Source organism: Thermobia domestica, chromosome 3 (genome assembly GCF_964235325.1).
Source record: "Thermobia domestica chromosome 3, izTheDome1.hap1.1, whole genome shotgun sequence".
Taxonomy (NCBI): Eukaryota; Metazoa; Arthropoda; class Insecta; order Zygentoma; family Lepismatidae; genus Thermobia; species Thermobia domestica.
In genome coordinates this window covers 17,319,729-17,345,781 of record NC_137456.1, presented here as the reverse complement: position 1 = coordinate 17,345,781, position 26,053 = coordinate 17,319,729, and the positions used below count along the sequence as shown (strand labels likewise).

The 26,053-nt window shown below is 36.4% G+C and overlaps 1 protein-coding gene across 19 annotated transcripts in view; it reads right to left on the bottom strand.

Annotated features, from left to right (window-relative positions):
- Positions 1 to 26,053, bottom strand: part of LOC145680198 (uncharacterized) — a 490,330-nt gene that overhangs the window by 259,077 nt on the left and 205,200 nt on the right. Inside the window, exon 4 of one of the 19 annotated variants that reach the window (XM_081750497.1) lies at positions 4,550 to 15,667. The exons of 16 other annotated variants lie outside the window; for them this stretch is intronic. In XM_081750497.1, the coding sequence (XP_081606623.1) occupies positions 15,418 to 15,667 (250 nt within the window). In that variant the 3' untranslated portion in view covers positions 4,550 to 15,417. Of the gene's footprint in view, positions 1 to 4,549; positions 15,668 to 19,970; positions 20,465 to 26,053 lie in introns of those variants that run through there. 2 more of the 19 variants (XM_081750509.1, XM_081750477.1) reach the window with 2 other exon arrangements.

Here is a 26,053-nt window from a genome sequence, read left to right as displayed (position 1 = left end):
TTCAATAAGAAAGAGGAAAATAAACATAGGCTATCTGAACTGATTCAAGCCTTGATTACAGAATAAGTTGTTCGGATCACAAAAGTCGCTAGATTTGTAAGAAAGTCGCCAAATTGTCATTCAAAAATCACTAAAAAAGTCGCTAATCGGAAAAATAATTCCTTGTCGCTATCCTGGAAGTGAAATCCCCTAGATTTAGCAACTTTTCCCCCAAATTGGCAACACTGTTCGAACGTCATTAACCTACTTCCCACTCATAGGGACTTTTTTTGTGTCGATAAAATAAATATAAGAAAATCCCATATATGCTGTCAATTTTCATGCAAATTCTCTTTATCCCTATTCGAAATATTAGTGTCAAAAAATTCCACACAATGGAACTTTTCTCACGACTTGGCATCGCTGATCTGTAGTTTACATTCAATATTTTCCTAACTTATAAATATACAAATTATTTGGGATGATCTTTCGAATCACTACCAAATCGCAATTTAGGGTCTAATGAAACGTTCAGTTCTTCTAAAAGCCTAGAGAGATTCTATTATATAAGATTCTAGATTAAGTTTATACATGCTTCTAAAGTTTTCCAAGAAAGAAACAAAAACAATATAGAACATTATCCTTAATTTCACATCATTCTTAATGGTGATTCGGTGCAGGATTACTTCACGCCAACCAATTTGAAAGTTTTACGTTAAATTTTAGTAATGTAAAATGGAAGACCAATGCCTAAGAATGGGACTTCTACGAATAATTTCATTACAATTGTAAAAAAAAAAAAAAAAAAAAAAAAAAACTTGTGTTCATATTGATTCATCTGACGCATGCACAGAGATAATGATTACCAAACTTACTGATTACGTTAAAATATTCTATTCAAGTTCCGATTTTACATTCCTTAGCTTAGTTCTCGTGAAAGTAAAATTTATGCATTCATGGGCAAAACGACTACAAATACAGGGATGTTTTGAGAGAATGTTAACAAAAATTAACCCAACCCACTGGCGTACGCAGGATTTTTTCGGAGTGAGTGAGCTGGAATTGTAAAGTGCATAGTACATAGATAATTGAACATAAAACTCTATATCATAACACACTAAAATGCTTTCTCTAGCCAAGAAATGATGTTGTTTGACCAAGCAAATATTTCGTATATTTTGACAAATTACATCCATTCTGATACTATAAACATTCAAGACAACAGCGATAGAATAGGTTCTTGATTGTTTCCTCCTTCTAGCAAAGTACATAATATTCCTTTCAACGATAGAGCTCATTCATGGCTAAGCGGTTAGCGTACGTACCTTTGGGAGACCCTGGTTCGATTCTCGGTGGGGGCTCATGTGGTTCAGATTCGACGTTAATCAGTAGGTCCCGTCTAATATAGCTTCGCTCCTGATAGGGACGTGAAACTCAAAATCAACTCAACTCCTTTCAACAATAACTGAGATTTTGTAATTCTGAAGATACTGGCATTTTCTAAACAACTCCAAAGCCTTATTTAAATTGTACAAGGGTTTCGGAACGAAAAGGGTGGGTTCTACATGAGTATCCTTACTAACATTTCTTTCATCAAGAAAAAACACAAAACTACTACAATATAATCCACCTGTTTATCTTCTTTCCGAACAGGCAAGCCTCCAAGAGCGTATTAAAAGATCAGTTTGAATAGCATATATTTATTTACTTGCATTTTACTTGCATTTTGCTTTCTTTACTTACTGCATATGATGCAGTAGGAAATGTTCGCTCATTCGCTGTTTTAGGTAAGACTGCATTTTCTTACTTTCTGGTTTTTACTCACTCTTACAACTCTATTAACCTCTCTTCCGGTAAGTTAACAAAGATAAATTTATTTAACTGAAACTAATTAATTTAACATATCAGTAACACAAGCATTGGTGGTTTTAAAATATGATCAGTATTAGTTGCCTGTTACGGAATGCGTGAATGGCAAAATCATTTCCAACGTGGATCACGTTTCCAGTAACGTCTTATAGAGTACCGACAATATGAACGGTTACCATACATGTAATCAGTGCTATATTTGCAATTCGGCAAGTAATTATTCTTTAACCCTTTGGGGATCCCATGGTACAATTTGTACCATACGGGGTGTTTCATGGTACATTGCGTTATAACTCTCCTATTTGAGCTTTTTCGTCCGTTTTTTTTTTTTTTGTTTGTTTGTTTTTCAAGTCCAGAGGCATTGTAGAAGACATTACGTATGGTTTCAAACCTTCCTGCGTCGAGAAAGGAGGTGATGACGTCATAAGTCTAAAATTTATATTTTCGTGTAGTACTTTTTTTTGGGGGGGGGATTATGTAAAGTATTTTTGGCGGGCCTATTTTTGCACGTACAAGATTGAAATTTTGCACAAACATTCAGTCCATCGAGTAGTATTTACCAGATTTCTGCGTTACAACAGGGGGGATCCAGAGGGTCAAAAAGTTGAAAAAGGGATCTTTTTACCCAGAAATCCCGTTTTTCCTCATGTTTCCGCCTTAGATACATGATGGAGACACGTGAGTCATACTGCCTGAAAGGCAGTTCTATTCTGAAGAGAATGATGGGCGAAACATGACCCTAGGGTAATTAGAGATGTCTCAGAAAATTTTTTTACCTGAGATCATGGTCTTTTATGGTAATTTGGGTCATGGTGGGAATTCCTGATAAAATTTCTCCCGCCCTTGGTATTCAAGATAGAAACTTGAAATTTGGCACACACATTCAGTATACCAAGTACTATTTATCAGATTTTTTTAGATGGCTACGTTCACACAGGGCCGCTCCAGAGGGGCCCAAAGTGCGAGAAAAAATTTCCCTCCGAAAATTTCCCTTTGACATTATTTTTCCCGCTCCTGGTATATGGTATGAGCATGCAAGTGATATCGTTTGAAAGCCAGCTCCATTCTGAAGAGAATGAGGTATGAACCATGATCCTAGGATAGTGACGATGCAGTAGCTGCTTGACTGAAAGTCTAAAAAATAGCCCAAAAACCCCGGATCCGGAAAGAGTTAATCGGAATTTAAAAGTTAACGTATAAATCAGTCATCATTTTAACTTTGAATGCTCTGAACGATTTCCCAAGAACAAGTGTGACTGAATATTTGACATGGTTCTTTCAGTGGAATTATTAAGCATAGGTTTCATGTTCAAAGTCTCTATTATTTTCCGAGATTTGAATACATATATTTGTCCACTTTGGAAAGTGTAACTATAACTTGTAGAAATATAAGTATGCTATTAAGGATAATGGTCTGCATCTTATGATATCATTTCCTATGGCCTGTACCGTATGGTATCATTTCCTTCTTTTGTGGCCAAACTTGTAGAAACTTGTTCTTCCTGGATAGTTCTATATATAGTAAAAGAGGAAGCCATAGTGATGTATGTAAGTTCGTTTATAAAGTCATAAAGGAGATTAATTATAAAAATAATAACTTAAATGCAGAAAATCCACGAAAAATACCGCAGTTCACATAAATTCTATTTCTTGTGTTATCATTTTAACAGTTGGTATATGAATTAATTTTGAAATATTTTCATGATTTTAATATAACGAAATTAGGGCTATTATATAACCTAAAACGTTATAAAAGGAACTTCAAAAACTTCTAGTTTAATAATACATACCAAGTAATTCAGTCTAAATTCGATTAATGAATATTTTACTAATTGTAGAGTGAATAGTTAGTCATACTAATTGGTTCAGTTTATTGTACTTCGACTTACAATCAAAAAATGTTAGGAACTGGAGTTACACGAATTGTCTCAACTGGATTACTACTTAATGAATCTCACGACAAAATTTTTCGAAGTATAATGGATATACTCTAGTAACTACAGAGATTACGGAGAAAGATTTTATATAATTTTAGTAATAATGTTTACTATATTCACTAAGAAAGACTTTATTTTCATATGTAATAAGATATGATACAATATGTATACATATAAAATAAAACAGAAAGTACAGGTAACAAGAATAATTATTGTACAATAAAATTGTAAATTTACAAAGCTAAATGTATTATGTTCTTACAGAGTTCAAGGAAAATAAATATTTTTACAGATAACTAAAATAAATACTGTAATAATATAATACTATACTAAAGGTGAATAATAATTTGTAGTTTTTACTTTTAAAATCATGAAAACAAAACTTATTACTTCGCTAAACAGCAATACAAAACAAAATATATTAAAATTTCATTTTTGTCACGTGGAATCCAAAGATGATGTGCTCCCACTTACCATGGAATGTAAATATTGAAAATATAAATAATAAGGCAAGGAAAATATAAGGGAACAACAGACTTAGAACTTTTAACATTACCAGATAATTTTGAACGTTACAGTTCCACATTTTATGGCTCCTAAACTGAGAAACGCTCTGATATACAGTAGAGTAACCGAGAAAAGGTTCTGGTATTAATCACCCCCTTCAACAAAATATTATTTTTAAAATGTGCATTTGACACCTTATCAGGATTTGTATGCCTTTACTAGCCTTACAAATCCTGAAATTAAGTGAAATTGGGAGCTTGAACCTTTTCTTGATAAAAAAAAAAAAAAAATCCGTGTACACATTTACTTATATAAACACACTATTATTTAGTGATTCTCTGTATCTCATGACAAAAGGCGTAAATAACCAAAATTTTATTGTCAGGATTAAAATCTCCTTTCTTCAGCGTCTCGTACAAACCAGATAAATATAATCATTCTAGAGCAGTGATCGGCAAACCATCGATCGCGAGCTACCAGTATCTCGCGGGGACATTTTTGGTAGATCACGTTAACGTTCCGTTTGGCTAACCTTGATATTTCCACTGAGCTGACGCTAAGAACAAGCGGCACTGACAACAACAAATGCTTGTTTCTCCCGCGTAACTGACACTATCAGCCTCATCTTACAGTTGACTGTATACGCGTGGAGTTGTGTACGTTATGTTTTTCATGTGTATATTATACATTTGCTATGTTTTTCGTGTGTTATTAAACATTTGCTATGTTTTTCGTGTGTTACTAGACATTTGCTATGTTTTTCGTGTGTGTATTAGACATTTGCTATGTTTTTCGTGTGTGTATTAGACATTTGCTATGTTTTTCGTGTGTTCTTAAACATTTGCTATGTTTTTCGTGTGTTATTAGACATTTGCTATGTTTTTCGTGTGTATATTAGACGTTTGCTATGTTTTTCGTGTGTTATTAAACATTTGCTATGTTTTTCGTGTGTATATTAGACATTTGCTATGTTTTTCGTGTGTTATTACACATTTGCTATGTTTTTCGTATGCACATTATACATTTGCTATGTTTTTGGTGAGTTATATCTGACTTCTTGGATCTGAACCATGAATCTCACCCAAAATTGTTTAAAACTCAAAATCTTCCAGTTTTTTTTTTCTCCATAACGCATTATTGTTCGTGTGATATTTTAAAAAATACCCCTTTTATTTGTCATCGATATTCAACTAACAGGAGTAATCGATTCTCTGTCGCTCACTTTTATTACTATAGTATTATTCCAGCAAAAAGCAAATGTATTAACTATAAGTATAATGTAAACTTTCAGTTTTAAGTGTAAATTTATACAGGGTGTTTTTGCTCTGAAAATCTGGGATCTCTAATTAAATAACATACTGATAGAGTAATTCCGGAAGACGACATATTCAATTAAGTTACACATCCTTTCTTGTATATCAATTACTCAATAGATGAACAAAAATTTCAGTTACTAGGGTCATATCTTTACAAACGTAATTGTCACATTAACGCAGAATTATCTTAAATCAAATAAAGTTAATAAAATACTCTCAAAGACCTACAAGGATTATATTAGAACAATCATGCCAATAATGCTTGTACATAACAGATCTCTTCAACCCTGAAAACGCCATCTAGCTCATCAATAATATATATCTTTCATAATAGTATTAAACTAGAAACTGGATGCAATTAGCTAAGAATAGAAGTCAGTGGAGAGCTTTTGTGAACGCGGCACTGAACCTCCGGGTTCCATAGGCCATAGAGTTAGTTAGTTAGTTAATAGTATTAAACGATGACCTACAAACCTCAAACTTGAATGATTTTGATATGTTTCCACCTCTATCCCATACTTTTTACAAATAACGGTTATCACTACGCTCCGCGCCACCTTCTTAAATATTATTGAATAATAATTTATAAAGATCAAAAACTTAGGAAAAGATCCAAATAGTGTATCAACAAAAATGATTTTAAATAAATTCATAGCAATCTCCGGGTCTTTCCATATATGAAAAAAATTTAAATGCATATTTTACACCATCCATGTGCAACAGCACACCATCCGTGTCCATATTGTCTCAGGCCAGCCCCGACCCACTGAACCCTTTCATCTGGCCCTTTACTGAAAATATACTTCTTACATAATCTTAAATTGAACTGAAAATACTTCCTCGATAACTGATGTCCACCTTGGAACACACGAGTATAATCCACGTTGGAACATCCAGTACACATCGAGAGACTAGTTCAGAACATGAAAAATCAAATTATTCAATAAAATTATAAATAAATAGATTTTTTCTGCTTTTCTTTTATAAATAAATGTTTTCGTTACCGTTATAACAGTTTCTCTATTAAGTATAACCATTCGATTTTTATGAGAATGTCTCGTACGGCCCTGAATGCCAGTAAATCCTCTGTGATTGGCCCACCTTGTGTTCCATCGTGCACATACCTGAACACAATTGTCAAGCTCTCAAAATTTTTCAAAATATATGAAATATTTTAAAAATTTTGTAACATTCGTAAATATGTTTTCCAAAATTGTTGCATGGTTCGTTGCTATCGATTTACCAAAAGAAAGGGAAAAGTATAGAATATAGAAGATCCATAAACCGTGGCCTTACTCAAAAACACTCTACTGTGTGAGTTGTTTATAAATGAAATCGACTATTGATTAACCTCTTGCGTTGCAGGTATCATTTTCCTATGTGCGTGCTGTAATACCAGGTTTTCATTTACTGTTAAAAGACAATAGGCCGTTACATAGTGCATATATGTCGTGGAACATTTGGACTGAAAAAGGGATTTTTTTTATGTTCTGAAGGGATTTTATGGTGCTTCAGGTTGGCAACACTACCCGGAGATCAAAGACAAAGTTGTTTTTTCTTCCTTCTGATCTCGAAATATGATCTCGAAGTTGCTAATTGTTTATTTTCAAAACAAACACATGCTCAACTAGCTCTGGCATCTGAGACAATTTTTTTTCTTTTATGTTAGTAAGGTGCTGTCACCTCAGGGGAAATAGTAGAACTACTCTTGTCTTGCAACCACTAAAAAATTTCATCATCTCCAAAATTAATACAACCGTTAATAAAGGATACGTTTTCATGACATCCACATGGACACTACTGGTATTTTGCAACGGAATATTTTTATGAGATCCATACGCAAGTGATTAAAGACGCTAGAACAACTAATCAATCATGATAATCAACAAAAACTCCTGGTCAATTAAGGAAGATACAACATACGTAGTATTAATCTTGTAAGAAATATAATAAAATACGTAATTTTTAGCTACAGATCATATACCTTAGGAATGATAAACTACATTCTACATCAACATCACTTTACACCAAGGAAAACTAACAGAAACAGGATGAAACAACCATGGTAATTTGAAGAGTAAAATGTATGGTAAGAATATCAAGCCTAAATAATAATAATAATAATAATAATAATAATAATAATAATAATAATAATAATAATAATAAACAACGATGCACTGCACTTCGTTACCTTTTATTATGTCATGTTTTTAATTACTTTTTATGTATATATCAGCATTATATTAATTTTCACATATTAATTAATACTGTTAAGGAATATTACGTTAAGAAGGAATATTATGTTGACTAATATTCAGTATTAACGAATCACAATTACGTTTAATTATTATATTTACCTATCGGATGAATATCTCTGATTAATTGATTTACATTCAAGTCCTTTGTTAGTAATGGAGCTATAAAGTGAAGTCGGGTGAAAGATTTAAACTTACAGCAAAGCGCTCTGCTTACAGTAAAAAATGAGGTTTGAACTACTACAGCTCGGTGCATCAAAGATACACAGCTAACCTAAATCATGATGCTATCTAATTTTTACTCCTGATTACAAAACCAATGATTCATTTCTTGGATTTCACGTGTACAATTATTATATGCAATCATTGTGGTTAATATCCGCTTTCAATTGTACTTCACTTAATTAGATTATTTAAAACACTACTGAAAACTTTAATCTTTGAGTTCTATTCAAGGACGCACGACAGAGGGGACCTGCGGGATAGGCCTCCGAAATTCCGACTTTTCTGAAAATTTAGTCTAGTTTTAGGGGTGATTTTACAAATTTTAATACCATTTATTTTCATATTGAATTTTGACCCTTTCCCGAAATAAATTCCTGCGTATGTCCCTACATTGGATTTTTTCCACATTACTGATAGTTAGAAATTGTACTTACTTAGGTTTATTGCCATTACAAAAATTTAGCTAGCTTTTGTTGAAAACTGGACTCAGTATACAAACTAGAAACTTGAACACATATGTACTTCAAATCTCATTCTTCTAAAGTTGGTTTCGATTAATTACATTGGAGGTTTGCGTCCCTTTCAGCAGTGAAGCTATATGAGACGGGGACTTACAGTTTAACGTGGAATCCCAACCACGAGTTCCCACTGGGAATTTTGTTTCGTTATTACTTTTAAACATATACTTACTACATACTAACTTCGAGACTGTATTTCATTTGTCCTGTCAGTTGCCACTGCAACAACCACGCTGATTTAACTGACTCATTCAACGATGTTCTCCAAGCACATTGTTTGTGTATTCAGTTATAAGTAACTTTACATTAAAACTAGTACGTGTATTTGTCAGAAAGTTAGTTGCACTACTTTCTAAATATTTTCGGTCAAAGGCTATTTTTGATGAAATTGTGTGGCAACACTGCAGACATGTAGATGCGTCGTGTGACGTAGCGGCTTTCAGGAGGCAAGCGGATGACTTCCGATAATCAGTCGTAAACATGTCTCGACAGCTACAAGCACAGTCCAAATTGGAAATGTATGCAGTGATTCGTTTTTTGCGGGCGAAAAGGTGTAGCTACACTGAAATTTATCGGTAGTTGCATGAAGTATATGCTGAAAATGCAATGTCACGTCAAGCTATCGCGAAGTGATGCATGATAATGTAAGACCGCATGCAGCACAACAAACGTGCAAACTTCTGACAAAGTTTAGGTGTGAAGTGTGGGATCACCCTCCTTATAGCCCAGACCTCTCACCGTGTGACTTCCATGTGTTTGGTCCTATGAAAGACGAACTTTCAAAGCGACAATACCACTCGGATAACGAGGTAAAAAGCTGGAGCCCAAGAATGGTTATCAAACATTGGACGAGATTTCTTTACAGAAGGCATAGAAAAACTTGTACCACGTCTCGACAAATGCTTAAATAACGGAGGTAACTACATTGAGAAGTAGATTGTGAATGGAACTTTACGATACAAATAAAGTTATTGTAAAATTTCTATCTTGTTTTATTTTCTTAAGTAATGCAACTAAGTTTTTGACTGACCTTCGTATTACAACTCATAAATATATTAATGACCATTTCGTATTTTCTATACGACTACAAACAAAGCCTTAAGTCAATATATAGATAAATAAAAAGATTTTTCCGCCGTATACCACAACTGTATATAATACACCAGAATTGACTATACTTGTACTGTACATTATAAATATGTATATATTGTGTAGTTGTGAGAACAATGGTAGACAGACACGGGAATTTTTTCACACAATAAGAAGTAAATCATCTCTTTCACACAAGAACTACAATATTTACATCATTAGTCTGAATGTATCAATTTGCACATACTGGATATTTGCCAATAAGAAAAATGCTTAGGTTTCACATTTTCCCATCAAATATGAAGTTTTATTTACCATAAATGTACATTATTTAAAGAAAATATTAATATGACTAACTTGCCTCTGAATTATACATAGGTTTTTTAAATGCTGTTTTCAACTTGGTCTTTCATAAAAATTAAATGTGAAAAACATAAAACTAAAACAACATTGGTTTCGTTCTGAGATATGTTCCCCGCTTACTCAGAATTCCTCTCCAAAAATACTGAAAAATTCTTTCTAATTCGTTTTCACTTTCAACAAGTGCTTCTGAGCTCTCCGTGTAAGTGCTTCATACTTTAGTATTGCGATCACCATGGTAACGACCCATATGACGTCAACGCTTAAAGAGTTCATGGTTCTTAACTTACATCTCCCCAGACTAAGCCGTAATAGCTTGGATATATGTGTCCTCAATATGTATAGCAGGTTTATTACTAGCTGTTTGCCTGACTTCATTTTCAATATATTAATGTGTCATCGTAAGAACAGATAGAGATGCTTACAAACATAAATAATGCAATGCAAATGACAAAAGAATAAAATACTGTATTTCAAATATAATTAATAATATATTAAAGATATTATTTATACTTTAATTACTTAGGTAATTAATGAGCGAGGGTAACATTGGATTAACCCTTTAAGGATGTATGGTAACTTATTACCATAGCGCAGTGTTGTCTTTAATCGCTTATTTAGATCCCATAATACGCATTTAGGCCGTTTTTTTTTATTGGTCAAGTCAAGCATGAACCAAAGAATTTCAGATTTTCAAAAAAAAAAAAAAAAAAATCTGCCCTTTGTTTTTAAGATATGAGATTGAAATTTTGCACACAGGCATTGTGTACATAACTACATACTTTTCAAGAGACTTTCAGATCCCTACATAAACCCAGGCCTGGGCCAGAAGGGAGGAAAATTTTGATTTTTTTTTTAAACTCTCGGTTTTCCCCGATTTTCCCGTTTCTGGTGTATAACGGACAGGTTAGTGGTACCGTTGGAAAGGATGCTCTATTCTGAAAAGAACGAGGTATGAACTATGATCCTACGATAAATAGTAAGGAAGCAGAAGCTGTTTGAGTGAAAGTCTAAAAATTTACCTCAAAAAGTGAAAATCCTGAAAGGGTTAAACCTTTGTAAGCTGCCTGACAATTACTTACGAGTAGTAAATCAAAGGAAATTTAAGAACATTGTATACGAACGTCTTTTAGCACACAAACAAATTTCTAATAAAATGAACACTACATCCTAAGCTTTAGAAGCAAAAAGCACGACATAATGTAGTATTTGTAAAATAATTACCTTTGCTGAACTCTCTCAAGTCTGTTGTGTTTATTAAAATATTGCGTCCCTTTTTAACAGCGAAGTTATATGAGATTTTGACCTAGAATTTAAAGAGGAATTTGAACCACCGTAATGGGTCTAAATTTCAACGCCCTCCCACCGGGAATCAAACTTGTGACCAAGTCACACGCGGTAGTCACTAGACCAACGGGCACGGCTTGCGTGTTTTTAAACTTTGCCTTCAGAAGCATGTATTCATGATTAGATACAGGGTGTCCTGCAACAGGCACGTAGCCAGGATTTCGTGAAGGGGGGGGGTCCGTGACATGAAATACTGTGGTAATCACAAAAGGGGCTCGATCACTCTTAACTATTTAACTGGAACATATATTGGTTCGTTTAGCCAGGACTTCGTAACGGGAAGGGGGGGGACATGAAATTCTGAAGGCCCAAGAGCTCAATCAATCTAAACTACCTTACTATCAACATATATTGGTTTGTTAGGACAATAAAATGAGGATATGGTGGCAAGTATTTTAATAACAAATTATGAAGAAATTTCGAGCAAAATAATAATAAAAAAAAGTATTGAAAAATATTTTGCAATATTTACGTCCTTCTCCTATTCAAATATAACAATTTTCCTTTCGTTATGACCTCAATTATTATAAAATGTACATACTCAATACTGTATTGTAAACTATCTTCTAATATAAATAAAATAAAGAGTTTGTTTGTACGTTTGTCTGTCTGTGTGTCTGTGTGCGGCCTGGGGACCAGACGAGTGGACCGAGAGTTACCAAATTTTGGTCAGGGGTACCTTGGCCCAGGCTTCAGATCAAGACGAAGTGTTTTCTTTTTTCAAATTTCGAAACAGTGGGGTCTCAGGGGGTCGTTTACCGGAACCGGCTTGGGAACCAGACAAATTGACCGAGAGTTACCAAATTTTAGTCACGAATACCTTGGTCTAGGCTCCAGACCAGAGTTAAACGTTTTCGTCGAAATTCGAACCAGGGGTGTCTCAGGGGGCGTTTACCGGGACATGCAAAAGTAGTAGAAAATGACCGATATTTATTTATTTATTTAATAATGACATTATACAGCTCAGAGGCCATTTTACATTGGATATCCAACAACATTAACAATGGAAAGGATTTGGGAAGGTATCGCCCAGGGCCTGTTTAGTTGCTGCCATCCTGGCATTTGCCTGGTAGGACTGAGAGAAACCCTGGAAAACCTCAGTCAGGATGGTAGGCAGCGGGATTCGAAGCCACGACCTCCCGAATGCGAAGCCAGCGATCTACCACTTAGTGTCGAATTCATATTTTCGCGGTCGCTGAAATCAATGGTGAAACTCCAGTCGCATTAACTTTCAAATTCACGCTATTCGGCTCCGGGCTGGGGGTCACCGGAAGGGGGGGAGGTATGCGAAGCATATGTATATTCAACTAGTTTTACAATATATGCGTTCCTTTCTCTGTTGAATCAAATGCTAACAGAACTTTCTTTCAACATATTTTTTTGTTTTTATTATTCCGTCAACTACTGTCGGTTCCAAATGACAGGCTAAAGGATCAACAGAAAATTGTCCTTGAAATAACATGTTTGATACTGCAAGGATGCGATGACGAAAAGATATGATTAAAAATGTCCACGCTATTACACAACGGCACTTATGTTTTCGAAAGCTTGAAATCTCCCGGACTAGTAGCAGGAATTCTGAGAATTCCATAACTTTCCTTGAAATTTCAAATTACCTGACTCTTCCAGAATACCTCGCTACGATATTGCAAGTAATACAAATCTTCTCATAAGAAAGAGTAAGTAAAAGCTTCCTGTAGTTTTCTTTTTAATTGTTAAAGCTGATCCTTCTTTTTGCCATTTCATTTTGTTTTATCCTTCCTTAATTTTTCATTTCTGGTCTCGAAGGGGGGTCCGGACCCCCCTTGGCTATGTGCCTGTTCGCAATTATGTATATGATGTTTTGACTGACGTAGTATTTTAAATTTTGGACAAAACGTTTCGATATGGCAACACTGTGTAGCCTGAGAGTGAGGATGTCGCAAGATGGAGCACTGCCACACTGCCATACCAATGCGAGAGTGGTTGAACGAAATATTTCTGAACCGCTGAATGGATCGACATGGATCTGTGGAGTGGCCAGCTCGATCTTCCGATTTTACACCACGTAACTTTTTCTTATAGTGTGTTTAAAGGACAAAGTGTATCAACATTACATAACGCAATTTGGCCGGACTACGGGAAACTATCACAAAACAGTTTCAGAAGATACCAGCACGAGTCTGTCAAGCTACTTGTGACAACGTTGCTCGACATCTCCAAGAAGATACCAGCACGAGTCTGTCAAGCTGCTTGTGACAACGTTGCTCGACGTCTCCAAGAAGATACCAGCACGAGTCTGTCAAGCTGCTTGTGACAACGTTGCTGGACGTCTCCAAGAAGATACCAGCACGAGTCTGTCAAGCTGCTTGTGACAACGTTGCTGGTCGTCTCCAAGAAGATACCAGCACGAGTCTGTCAAGCTGCTTGTGACAACGTTGCTCGACGTCTCCAAGAAGATACCAGCACGAGTCTGTCAAGCTGCTTGTGACAACGTTGCTGGACGTCTCCAAGAAGATACCAGCACGAGTCTGTCAAGCTGCTTGTGACAACGTTGCTGGACGTCTCCAAGAAGATACCAGCACGAGTCTGTCAAGCTGCTTGTGACAACGTTGCTGGACGTCTCCAAGAAGATACCAGCACGAGTCTGTCAAGCTGCTTGTGACAACGTTGCTGGACGTCTCCAAGAAGATACCAGCACGAGTCTGTCAAGCTGCTTGTGACAACGTTGCTGGACGTCTCCAAGAAGATACCAGCACGAGTCTGTCAAGCTGCTTGTGACAACGTTGCTGGACGTCTCCAAGAAGATACCAGCACGAGTCTGTCAAGCTGCTTGTGACAACGTTGCTGGATGTCTCCAAGAAGATACCAGCACGAGTCTGTCAAGCTGCTTGTGACAACGTTGCTGGACGTCTCCAAGAAGATACCAGCACGAGTCTGTCAAGCTGCTTGTGACAACGTTGCTTGACGTCTCCAGGCATGTATCGATTTGAATGGTGCATTGGTGAGCCATGCCATGGAGAACATAGATTAAAATTCTTGTAAGGAAGGGTATGAAGAGTAATGTGTTTAAGTTACGTTGCTAGTTTCTTTACCATACTCTTTGAAACATCATATAAAAGTATGGGCCACTTTGTATGTTCATTTTTTTGTTTTTAAATGTTCATTAGTTTTGATTTTTTTTTAATGGAATACAGTATCAGCAAGTACATAAGGTTCTGTTTTATGGATAACTGTGGACAGCTCACGGTCATGACACTATTTCACCTGTCTCTCACGTCTATAGCACACTTCCTTGTTAGAACTATCTTCCAGCAATACTGTATCGATAGCAATAAAATATCTTAACTCTTAGCAGAGCTAATAAATAATAGTTAACAGGCGTGATGAACACGTATATTCAGTTTTAAAGACTTACTGGTCCCTCACAGCATATTTAAAAATACTTATTCACAACCTGTAACTGTCAAGGGTTTGCCCTTTTGAGGAGGTCATAGTGCTTAATAGTGGAGTATTTATTAATGTACGTAAAGATTATCTGTGCACTGAATATATGCCCACACAATTTTTGCATTTATCTTGTATTTGTAACCGTACTTTATACCCAATTCCACCACGCTGCTCCTATTTTCGAACGATAAGGGAAATAAACATTTTATTAGGCCCGCCAAAGAACCACAGGGCACTCAAAATAAGGCTAATTTGGAGACTTATAACTGTACGTATATTTTAACACTCAGATTCCAAATAAAAGTTTGAAACACGTAAAGATAAACGCACACTCTTAGATACCGATCCGCAATGAGTAAGCTGACAAGGTTTTTGAGAGAGATGAGTGTGCATACATTTTAGAAATACAGTATAGTAATCTATGACACGCCAAATTATTTGCCTTGATAAATTATATATTAACTGATACTCTTCAGATATAACCTAAAATGGAAATAACTTGTTATTCCTGGATCAATGTCCATGTTGATATTATATATATATTATTAAAAATATAACCTAACAAACCAAATACAAAAGCTTATTGTTATTTCCGTAATAAATGAAGCATTTTGACGTGACGTTTGTAGTTACTTTTATCATTGAAACTCCTTGAACAGATAGAACACACAAATGGCTTCTCTTGCGTATGAACCCTTAAATGCCTCGCCAATCTATACTGCGAATAGCATGGCTTGAAACAACGTGGACAAATATTTCTTTTTTGCAGCTCCTCTTCGTTGATCAACGAGTTCTCTCCAGGCGAAGGATAATTTTCTTCATAAACCGCAACAAAGCTGGAAAATAAATAATTCTAGTTTGCTCTATCCTTTTACATATAGTTCTCTTAACATATAATATTAAGTTCAGTACATACAGTATAAATGTAGACTGAATATAAAACCCGTGCTAAGTGCCAAAAATAGAGAAATTCGGTTGAATGTAAGAATGTGGCATATGTGCCTAACACTACTCAGTGAAAAACTGGCTTTCTAGTCATCGCTGTGGAAGTAGTTCAAATAATCCCCAGAAGAACGCGCGTGCCTATATACTTCATCAGTACTAAAGTAACATCTTGGCTGTTTACTTAATATGTTCGTTTTGGTACTTAGCACGGATTTTATATTCGATCTACAAATGAGCTTCAGCGAATTAATCTACCAGAAAATATTGAAATCTACTAGAAAATTGTTACGCGTCAAATAATCTTCCTATCTGAAAATCAAGAATGCCATATCATTGGTTAGATCAATGGTTTCCACCCAGTGTGTCGGACAATCTCACAGTGTGTGTGACAACATTTAAAAATTATATAGCAATTAATAATCATTAGCTGAAATCAATTTTGAGATAGATTGGAGGTATCAGTCAACCCCTTCAGGGACAGTCAAAATCTTCAGTGCTACTCTGTACATACTTATTACTTTACAGAAACTTAGTTTTACACTATTGCAATTTAGATTATTACTACTAAATAAAATAAAACGAGAATGTCACCATGACGAACGTTCAGTAAATTGCGTCACGAGTAAGAAAAAAAAGGGTCGAGAATCACTGGGTTAGGTAATACCATAAATATGACCAACTGTTGAATTTGGTATTTCATTTATTTTATTTACGATGTGTAGCTGGTGCAATTAGGAAAATTAGGACGTTTTGCATTCAAGATCAGCTATTTTCAACAACTTTCCTATCTTTCCATTTTTTCGAATCTATACTCATAATGGAGTTGACTTACGGCCCCGGCCGGACTTTTGATACACTTGACATATGGCGGGTGGATGTGTAAAGTGCGTTATCAAAAATTAGTGTTTTAGAGAATTCGCATTTGAAAGTCAGGCATAAATCCAAAATCCGGTTTTGGGAGAATTATTAACCGTTGTACCTCTTCATGTTAATAGGACTGTTTTTTGGATTTTTTTCTGAAACCCAAAACCGGATTTTTGGATTTCAATTTCAACTTTGAAATGCGACTTGTCTAAAACACTAACTTTTGACTTAACCCACTTTACACACCCACCCACCATATATTAAATATACGCTATACAGCGTATTTCGAAACACCGACAACGTTTCGGAGTGATTCCTGATACCAAGATAAGACAAAAAGTATAGACCAACCTGGATGAACAAATGCTTCCTTTCAGAGTTATAAGCTGCCGAAAACATGAAAAAAATGAACTTTAAAGGTCCATAGCTCCAAAATTATGGGACCTACCGTAGTCGGATCAAGACTTCACTTAGAAACTAATATGTGCCCTATCAAAATATCCAAGTTTCAGAATCCTAAGGTACTCACTTAATAATTTTTATAGAGGGAGTTTGCCTAGGGGCATATAATTTGAAATACTCTCCAACTACTTCTATAAAATTTGTTGCGAAAGTACCGCAGGATTCTGAAACATGGATATTTGGATACGGCGTATACTAGTTCCTAAGTGAAGTCTTGACCCGACTACGGTAACTCCCATAGTTTTGGAGCTATGGACCTTTAATGTTCATTTTTTCATGTTTTCGCAAAGCTATTACTCCGAAAGGAAGCATTTGTGCATCCAGGTTGGTCTATATTTTTCGTGTGATCTTAGTGTCAGGAATCACCTCCCAAACTCGGAAAACAGTTTCTAAGTCATCTGTCCCTCATATTCTCAGGTTCTGACAAAATATTACATTATGATTTTGTTAAACTGAAATTCATTTCAAAGATAGCTAAAGAGACGAGAAAACTGCTACTTGAGAGTCGTATACAAATATAGAGTAGTGTTGCCAGATTTGAAGGTTATAAAGTAGCGAGATTGTGCTTCAAAAGTAGGGATCTGAACTATTTGTAGCCCAAATATAAAAATGAATTACTTTGCAACTATACACTCTTACTAATAGGGTAAAACTAGTTCAAATCCGCTACCATATACACACACAAATCCTTGTCAATTTAATGGGAACACCTGAAGTTGGAAATACGTTAGATGTCTTGGGTTGGTAACAGTCAGTGGCAACCGTAGTTTCGGATTTTGACGGTGATGTGTTAGAACAAACGCCGTAGGCCTACTATATGAGAAACAGAACTGCAATGTTCAATGAACTGAGAAGACAGTGACAATATAAAATGGGCGACTTTTCTTATTTCCAAGGACATGCATGTTTGCTTAAGTCAGTCTTGTGGTCTCTGATATAGGCCCTACACTTTACAATGTTTACAGTACGCATTTCACAGTTATTTTTAGTTATTCTTCAGCTTTTCAACTTATTTTCTGAATGTTTTATCCGCAAACGATGAATTTGGAGTTTTTACTGTACATACCTCATTTATCCTTTATGTTAATATGGATAGTACAGTAACACAATTACATTTGCAATGCTCACGTTTACACAACAATATAGAGCTACTAAGGCTTGGCATTAACTGGGACGGCAAGACAATCAGTGGTGCTGCAACAGTGTAAACTTGACAAAAGTCTAGTGTTATCAAATCTGAAGTTTAAAAAGTACTGAAAGAAGAATTGAACTTCATCGAACATGTTAGTTTTACTAAACCTATTGTTCACTGCGAACAGAAATAATCAACTGTATTGTATTATACATAATTTATATATGAAAGTTAAAAAAAAAAAAAAAAATAGCTTATTCTGAAAAGTTACATGACAGATAATTGAAAGTTGCCCAAAAAGTAGCGTGTTGCCCAATTTGAAACTTTTGTAGAGAGAGCACTTAAAATACCGCTCAATACGCTACTTGTAGCCCAATCTGGTAACACTGATAGAGTATTGTATATCAAAAACCCTTTATTCCAGTTTAATCGAATTTTTAATTCAACCGATAGTGTACCATGACTGTCCAACAAGTATTCCACTGACCTTTTAAAAACTACTAGCTGAACCTGCCCTGTCTATTCACAGCGCATAGTTCTGATATGATCATGGATATCTTTTGCACTTCCTCATTGTATCTGTCCATATCTCTTTACACACACACACGTGAAGGACAGGACGACTCACAAAAACGGAAGGATTACTATAGACAAACATATAGGATATAATGTAGCACTTTAATTTATAGGTTTTGGGGTGATTTTGTGGTAAACTTGGAGAAGTGACAGATTATGTCAAATGGATAGTTTCCCCTTATAAATCCATATCGGTTCGAGTACGCCTCATTGCGGCTCTTGAGGTCTCAGAAGTTCCCATCATGCAATAAGTATTGACATTCAGATGTAAGCAAAGTGCCTGCAATGTCCGTGAGCCCGCCATTAGTAACTCCTCTACTAGTTACATACATAACCCGAGGATATGAACTCTAGCTTCGCCCTAGCAACAATGTTAATCTTATGGGCTAAAAACAATCCATAAAATGTTGAATAAAATAATAACGGTACTTTTTTTTAAAAAAATGTATAAGAACTGTCAACTCTTCACAATATTTGAAGTAGACCAGTGAAAACAGCAGGTTTCTAGAACTTGTGGTTTCCAAGATCTCACTGTCAAAAGGAATTGACCACAAACATGTAAACCTAACATTTTAATATATAAATTTTTTAGGCATTCCTGGAATGTTTTATAGATACTGGTGCTGCAAGGGTAAAATCTTTCATTGTAAAGAATATGTATATGTATATATATATATATATATATATATATATATATATATATATATATATATATATATATATATATATATATATATATATATGTGTGTGTGTGTGTGTGTGTGTGTGTAACTTTTAGTGTATAAATTAGTGAATACACGACGTAACATTCTAAGGGCAAACGCAGTAAAGGAGAAAAAGGCAGCCAAGGAATTAATTCTTCGAAAACGTTGAAACCGTATCAGAAAGCCATTTCTGCGCTCTCTCTTGGCGTTTTTGCTCTTTTACCTGTCGACAAAAGGACAAACTAACACGGGCGTTCTGTAAGAACTTTGATATTTATTTATGCATAGCATAGTTTTAAAGGGTTAAAAGAAACTGCATTTTTGTATCTATTGGTTATTCGAGTGATAAAAACGAAAATCCGTATATTTCAAAGCAAAATAAATTACCTTGTTATGTAGTAATGTGAATGACTTTCATCGTGCTGAAAGAAAAAGTAGTCCTTGTAATCACAGGAATATTTTAATAGCGACAGAACTTAGTTACAAACGAATTTGTGATTTTAAAAAAGACGACTCTGTAACTGAAGATGATTCGGTAACACTGGGACGTAACAACATGATAGTCAGTTACATCCTACGTATATTATTGCAAAACACTACTCTGTATTTTATTAACTGTAGTTTTATGTATGTTTATAGTATACCAGACAGAAGTGTACACTCATATCTTCCGTTGGTTGTAACGCGGAATTTTAGTTTAAGATCATATGAAACCACAAACTAATGTTCAATTTACAAAATGGAAATATTTTTTATGACGTTTAAAGCTACTGGCATCACTGAATGGTCTGGAGCACACATTGCACACGTAAGGTTTCTCGCCGGTGTGAATCCTAAAATGTCTCTTGAGATTTGACAATGTGGAGAAGTTCTTGAAGCATACAGAACACGTCGTGCTCTTCTCCACCATGTCCTGCGAAACTTCTTCCAGTGACGTAATATCAGCCCAGCTGAAATCAAAACAAACAAGCCTTTGTCAGGAACTAATGTATCCTACAATATAAGTTACAGATTTACAAACAAAATATACTAATTTCATGGATAAACAGTTTTTATAGTTTTGTACGTTTTCGAGTGAAATCTTATCAATATTTCTTCCGTACAATCGAGTTAGGATCCTGATTGGCTCATAAAAATGGAAGATTTCCCTAAGCTCTTACGTTGCAAGAGGGCTATTTCGAGTTTTTGTAAAACACAGAATGGTTACCACCTTATTATTTCACCTTCTAGTAAACAGGAAAAAGAAAAAAAATGGTTGTTTTGGTCGAACGGAGCTTGCGTCTGTGTCATATGTAAAATAACAATACTGAGATCATGTATTCTGTCAAGTAGGACTGCCCCGTAATTCGATTTCTCCAATTTACCTTTTATATATAGCCCTTTGTGTAGGCTATAACAATTTGCAGTAATTCACAAATATTGGAATGTGAATGGAAACATTGGCACAATCCCTGGCCTCCCAAAGCTTCAGAGATGAACTATTGTACCGTTTGTAGCACTTATGAAACTAAATGTTGGTGAGAGTAAATTAAGTTATCTCAAAATACGTATAGCTCCTTAAAATACTCCTGATTGAAGCAACAATTCTAGACTCACGAGCAATATGAACTAGTACAAAAGCAATCTTACACGTCACACGGTGATATAAAGACTCGAGGATTGTTAACGAGTGGGAAATGCATGCAAACAAATATGTGGAGACATGGTACCCTTTACCCCACGTATCAGTTAACCTTTTCTTTCTGTCACTAATTTTCACGACATTTTTTTTTAATGGTTAAGTTCAGTATTATACACAGATTACTCCTCATTTTATTAATTCAATTTCTCTGTGGGAGAAATTTTTAACATCAATCGCTTCAATTTAATTGAATTTGTTTGAATAGTTCATTGCTACTCATGAATTATCCTGCCTTCACCGCTAGTCTCTTGACTAACGCGCGTTTCTTCCGTGACAGGAACTCCAGGTACAATGCTCGATGAGAGACCATTTGATCGCATCTCGGTGGTTCAAATTCCATATTTAAGAAGTGTAGGTTTATGTCTCATATAGCTTTAATGCTGAAAAGACAATATACAAGGTAACCAAAAAGTTCATGTCTTAATTTTGCGTTCACATGCAACGAAATGACGCACGTGATGCCAGACGATCGTAGTTTAGTCTGACCATCGACCTTTAGTAATACAGGCATGTTGTGCACACAGCCACTGTTGAAGAGAAATACAGGTATCGAAGAAGTTTGTTCGCGTGCGTTTGTTGTATGACTTTAAAGTGCACCTGTCAGGTGCTGCACATGCCAGACATATAGGGAGAATGTAAACGAACGCATCGCCAGGCATTGGTTTCAGAAATTCTGTTCGTAAGATGTGAGCCTTTCGGATGAATCTCGCAGTGGACGACCACACGTGTTGGATGACGACGCCCTGAAAGCAGCCATCGAGTAGGACAGTGGTCTAACATGTAATGAACTTGCAGAAAGGTTCCATGTCTCAGCTGAAACAGTGGAGACTGCACCTGTATGGGACAGGAAAGTTGGGTATCTCACACATTGTCGGCAGCCAACAAGGTACAACAAATGACGGACTGTTTATCCTTGCTCACTCGGTACCTGAACACACTCATCTTCGATTCCTTGCTTAGTGGTGCTAAAACGTGGGTACTCTATGACTCTCAAGCATATCAGACATTGGTTGTCGCCACGTGACCCTGTTCCTCACACCTCAAGACCATCTCTGCACTCTATCTGTATGGTGAAATTGCCTGCAAGTGATGCATTACGAGCTCCTTCTACGTGGTCAGACCATCACTACTGACCTCTATTCTCAGTAGGTGCAAAGGGTGCACCGTATTGTGGAGAAGGAACCGGCATTGGTGAATCGCAAGAGTATGTTGTTTCTGCACGACACTGCCAAGCTATATGTGACAAAGAGGACCCAAGAGACACTGGCTGGGAGACACTATCATATTCACCGGGTCTTGCGCCAATAGATTGCCCCTGCTTCACTCCCTCGACAACCACCTATGTGGGAGATTCTTCGCAAATGAGGGAGTCGTGCGGAATGCACTCACGGACTTCTTTGCATCCACGACCGCCGAGTTTTTTCATCAGGGTATCGTGCGTCTACAAGGACGTTGGCAAAAGGTGTTGGATGCTGATGGAGGTTACTTCAAATCCTAAAAGTATATATTGTTCGCTGTACTGCTCTTTGTTTAACACTGTTCTAGAACGAAAAGAACTTTTGGGTTATCTTGTATTTTAACAAACGTATTAGCCTCTGACTTTAGTTTCAATTTGTCTCCTGGCAAAGCTACACCATCCATCTCTTGAACTTAATTGAATTGTTGTGAATACGATACACCCATAAAAGAAAACGGAAAGACATTTATCTATTAGTGATTGATGGTACTATGTATTGGTGAACAGTGCTTCTTTGCATTCAACTAAGAATTGTACATTTTTAGTGCGTGAGTGCACAGTCCCAATTTCTAAACCTGTACCACGACTGAAAAATAAAGTATATCTTTACGTTTTTGACAGCAGTTTTGCTATCGATGTTTATTTATGAAAAGGAAAAACATCTAGTTTTACATGAAAGATGAAGAGGTAGTTAACATAAATAACGACATTTTCAAAACTTCAATCTCAATGCAATGTTAGTGTACTTTTCTAAGGTGATTGTTCTTAGTGCTGCTCTAGAAGTGAGCGCATATATCTTTGATACACGAAATTCCCGGTTCGATTCCCGGTGGAAGAGTATTGTACGCATTTCAGTGGATCAAACCTCACTTCAAACTGTAAGTACTGTCGTATATAGTATCTCTGTTGCCAAAGGACGTATACAGAAATGAATCAATCTAAGATCACGCTCAATTTTTAATGTTATTTCGGACTACTGTAGTACGACGTAATCAAACATGTTGTTGCCATTCTAGAGCAGTGAGAAACAAAAGCAATACAGTGGAAGGTATATACCTTTAGGTTTCGAAGTAATCTCCATCAGAATCTAACGTTTTCTTTTTGAACGTTCCTGCAGCCGCACAATACCCTGGTGAAAAAAAAACTTGGCGGTCGTGGTTGTAAAGAAGTGCGTGAGTGCGTTCCACACGTCTTCCTGATTTGCGAAGAATCTCCCATGTAGGTGGTTATCGAGGGAATGAAGCAGGTGGTAATCTGTTGCCACAAGGTATGGTGAATATGGTGCATGGTAGTGTCTCCCAGTCAAGTTGCTGAAGGGTCTTCCGGGTCCTCTTTGCCACATGTGGCTCTTGCATTGTCGTGCAGGAACAGCACACCTTTGCGATTCACCAATACTGACTCCTTCTTCAGCAATGCACGGTGCACCCTTCAGAAACGCTGAGAGTAGAGATCAGTAGTGATGGTCTGATCAAGTGGAAGGAGCTCGTAATGCACAACTTGCCGACAATTCCATCATACACAGTGCATAGCCTTTCGTGAATCTTGAGGTGTGAGGAAGTGTCAGTGACGACAATCGATGTCTGATACGCTTGGGAGTGCCTACGAGGATCCACCTTGCATCACCAGTGAGCAAGTGATCGAAGATATTGGTGTTCAGAAGTCGAGTGAGCAAGCACAAACGGGCTGTCACACGTTGTTCCTTGTTGGCTGCCGACAATGGGTGAGGTACCCACTTGATTAACTTTTATGACTTCCCTATCCCATGCAGATGTAGCCTGACTGTTTCAGCAGATGTAGCCTGACTGTTTTCTGCAAGTTCATCAGACGTTAGACCACTGTCGTCCTCGACGACTGCTTTCAGGGCCTCGTCATCCAACCATGTGGTCGTCCATTGTAAGGTTCATTCTAAAGGCTCACATTTCCCGAAGGAATTTCTGAAACCAATACCTGGTGATGCGTTCGTTCACGGCATTATCCACAAATGCCTGGTATACGAGGCGATTTCATGCAGCAGCTGACAGGACCACTTTAAAGTCATACAACAAGCCTTCTTCGATACACTGGACAAGCTATGATTGCTGTACATGCGCAACGTCCCTGTATTACAAAAGGTCGATGGTTAGACTAAATCTTGATCGCTTGGCAGGCACTGCGTCATTTTGTTTCCTTCTTGTGAGCGTATGACTAATGGAGTATTATAAACGGAAGGAACCTTTTGGTTACCTTGTAATGAAATCGCATCTGTTGATCATCTACTTCTGTTCATAAAAAGAAAAGGAAAGATCCAGTTTTTAGTAACAAACGAGTTCATGATATGACATGATTAAAATCTTCAGTTTACCATCCTGCCATTATGCAATATATCCTAATGGAACATACCCATATGTAAGGGAATGGAAGAGAAAATAGTGGGAGGACACGGGAGAACGGTTTGCAATGGATACTATTTAACTGCGAGTTCTTGCATAACTGCTCTCAATATGACATGGTGCAAATGAAAATACTGTAATAACAAAGCAGAAAGCACCTTCGTAGTCTTCGTATAAACAGGACGCAAAAGTTGTTCACTACTTCATGATATATCAGACGACATACCTTCCAATTTATAACCTTCTGGTGACTCAGAGGACCCTGTGAAGTAACCAGTGCGCATCATTTGGTGTGTCATCTGATCTTCCTAGCTCAGTTTTTGTTTCATTCTTTTACGAGTGACCATTAGTGATAAACATTGAAGGATTTATCTGACTGTGGAAGAGTTCAAAGTTAAATAACGACCAGTTCGTAAACCGTATCCCACACAAAATTTTTATATTTTTTTAAAATCATACTTAAAATTTTCGGATGAGTCCCCAAAACCCCATGATAGAAGGTTATGTTTGGGGCAACCAGAACACAATAATTCGCTGAGCCGTATTACATTTAAAAGGGTCTGTCTATCTTATATTTTGATTCATTGTCTTGTCTCCAGGCGTTTCGAATTACAAGCAATGGACATTTTATCGGAAGAAGCCGATAATTATATTTTCAAAAGTGAAACTTGGGGCAAATCCGTAACTTTCTTTAAAGTTATCCCATGCAGTGGCGGATCCAGGGGAACGATTGCCCCCCAGAAGAGGAAACTTTCTTATTTTATGTATAAATAAAACAGAGTTTGGAGCTCTTAGAAGTAGCTCTAAGTAGTAGTATTACAACCCACCGCTCCCCAGAAGTCCGTCCTTGATTCGCCTCTGATTCCATGAAGGGAACATTTTATGCGCGGTCGACTTCTCTAAGAGTACAATGTGCTAAATTTACATATCTCGATTAAGCAGTGAATGGTACGGGGTTATACACTAACCAATGCACATGCATAATATGCTGCATACCTGTTTAGGCGTCGCTTGGCTTCATTGACTTCTATGGGAGTTGTTTTTCGATTAATATTCCTCCTCCGCGAACAATACTCAAGCTTTATTTTCTTTTTATCTAAATATATCCATCGATGCTCGGATGGCAATGCAGAATTTGGTTGAGATTGGTCGAAGTGTTTACAAGTAAAGGCAAAACAGAAACGTACTTTTCCGGGTAGAATGGAACTCCGCTTGATTCGCTACAGTATTGTGAACGTCCGAAGTACTTAAG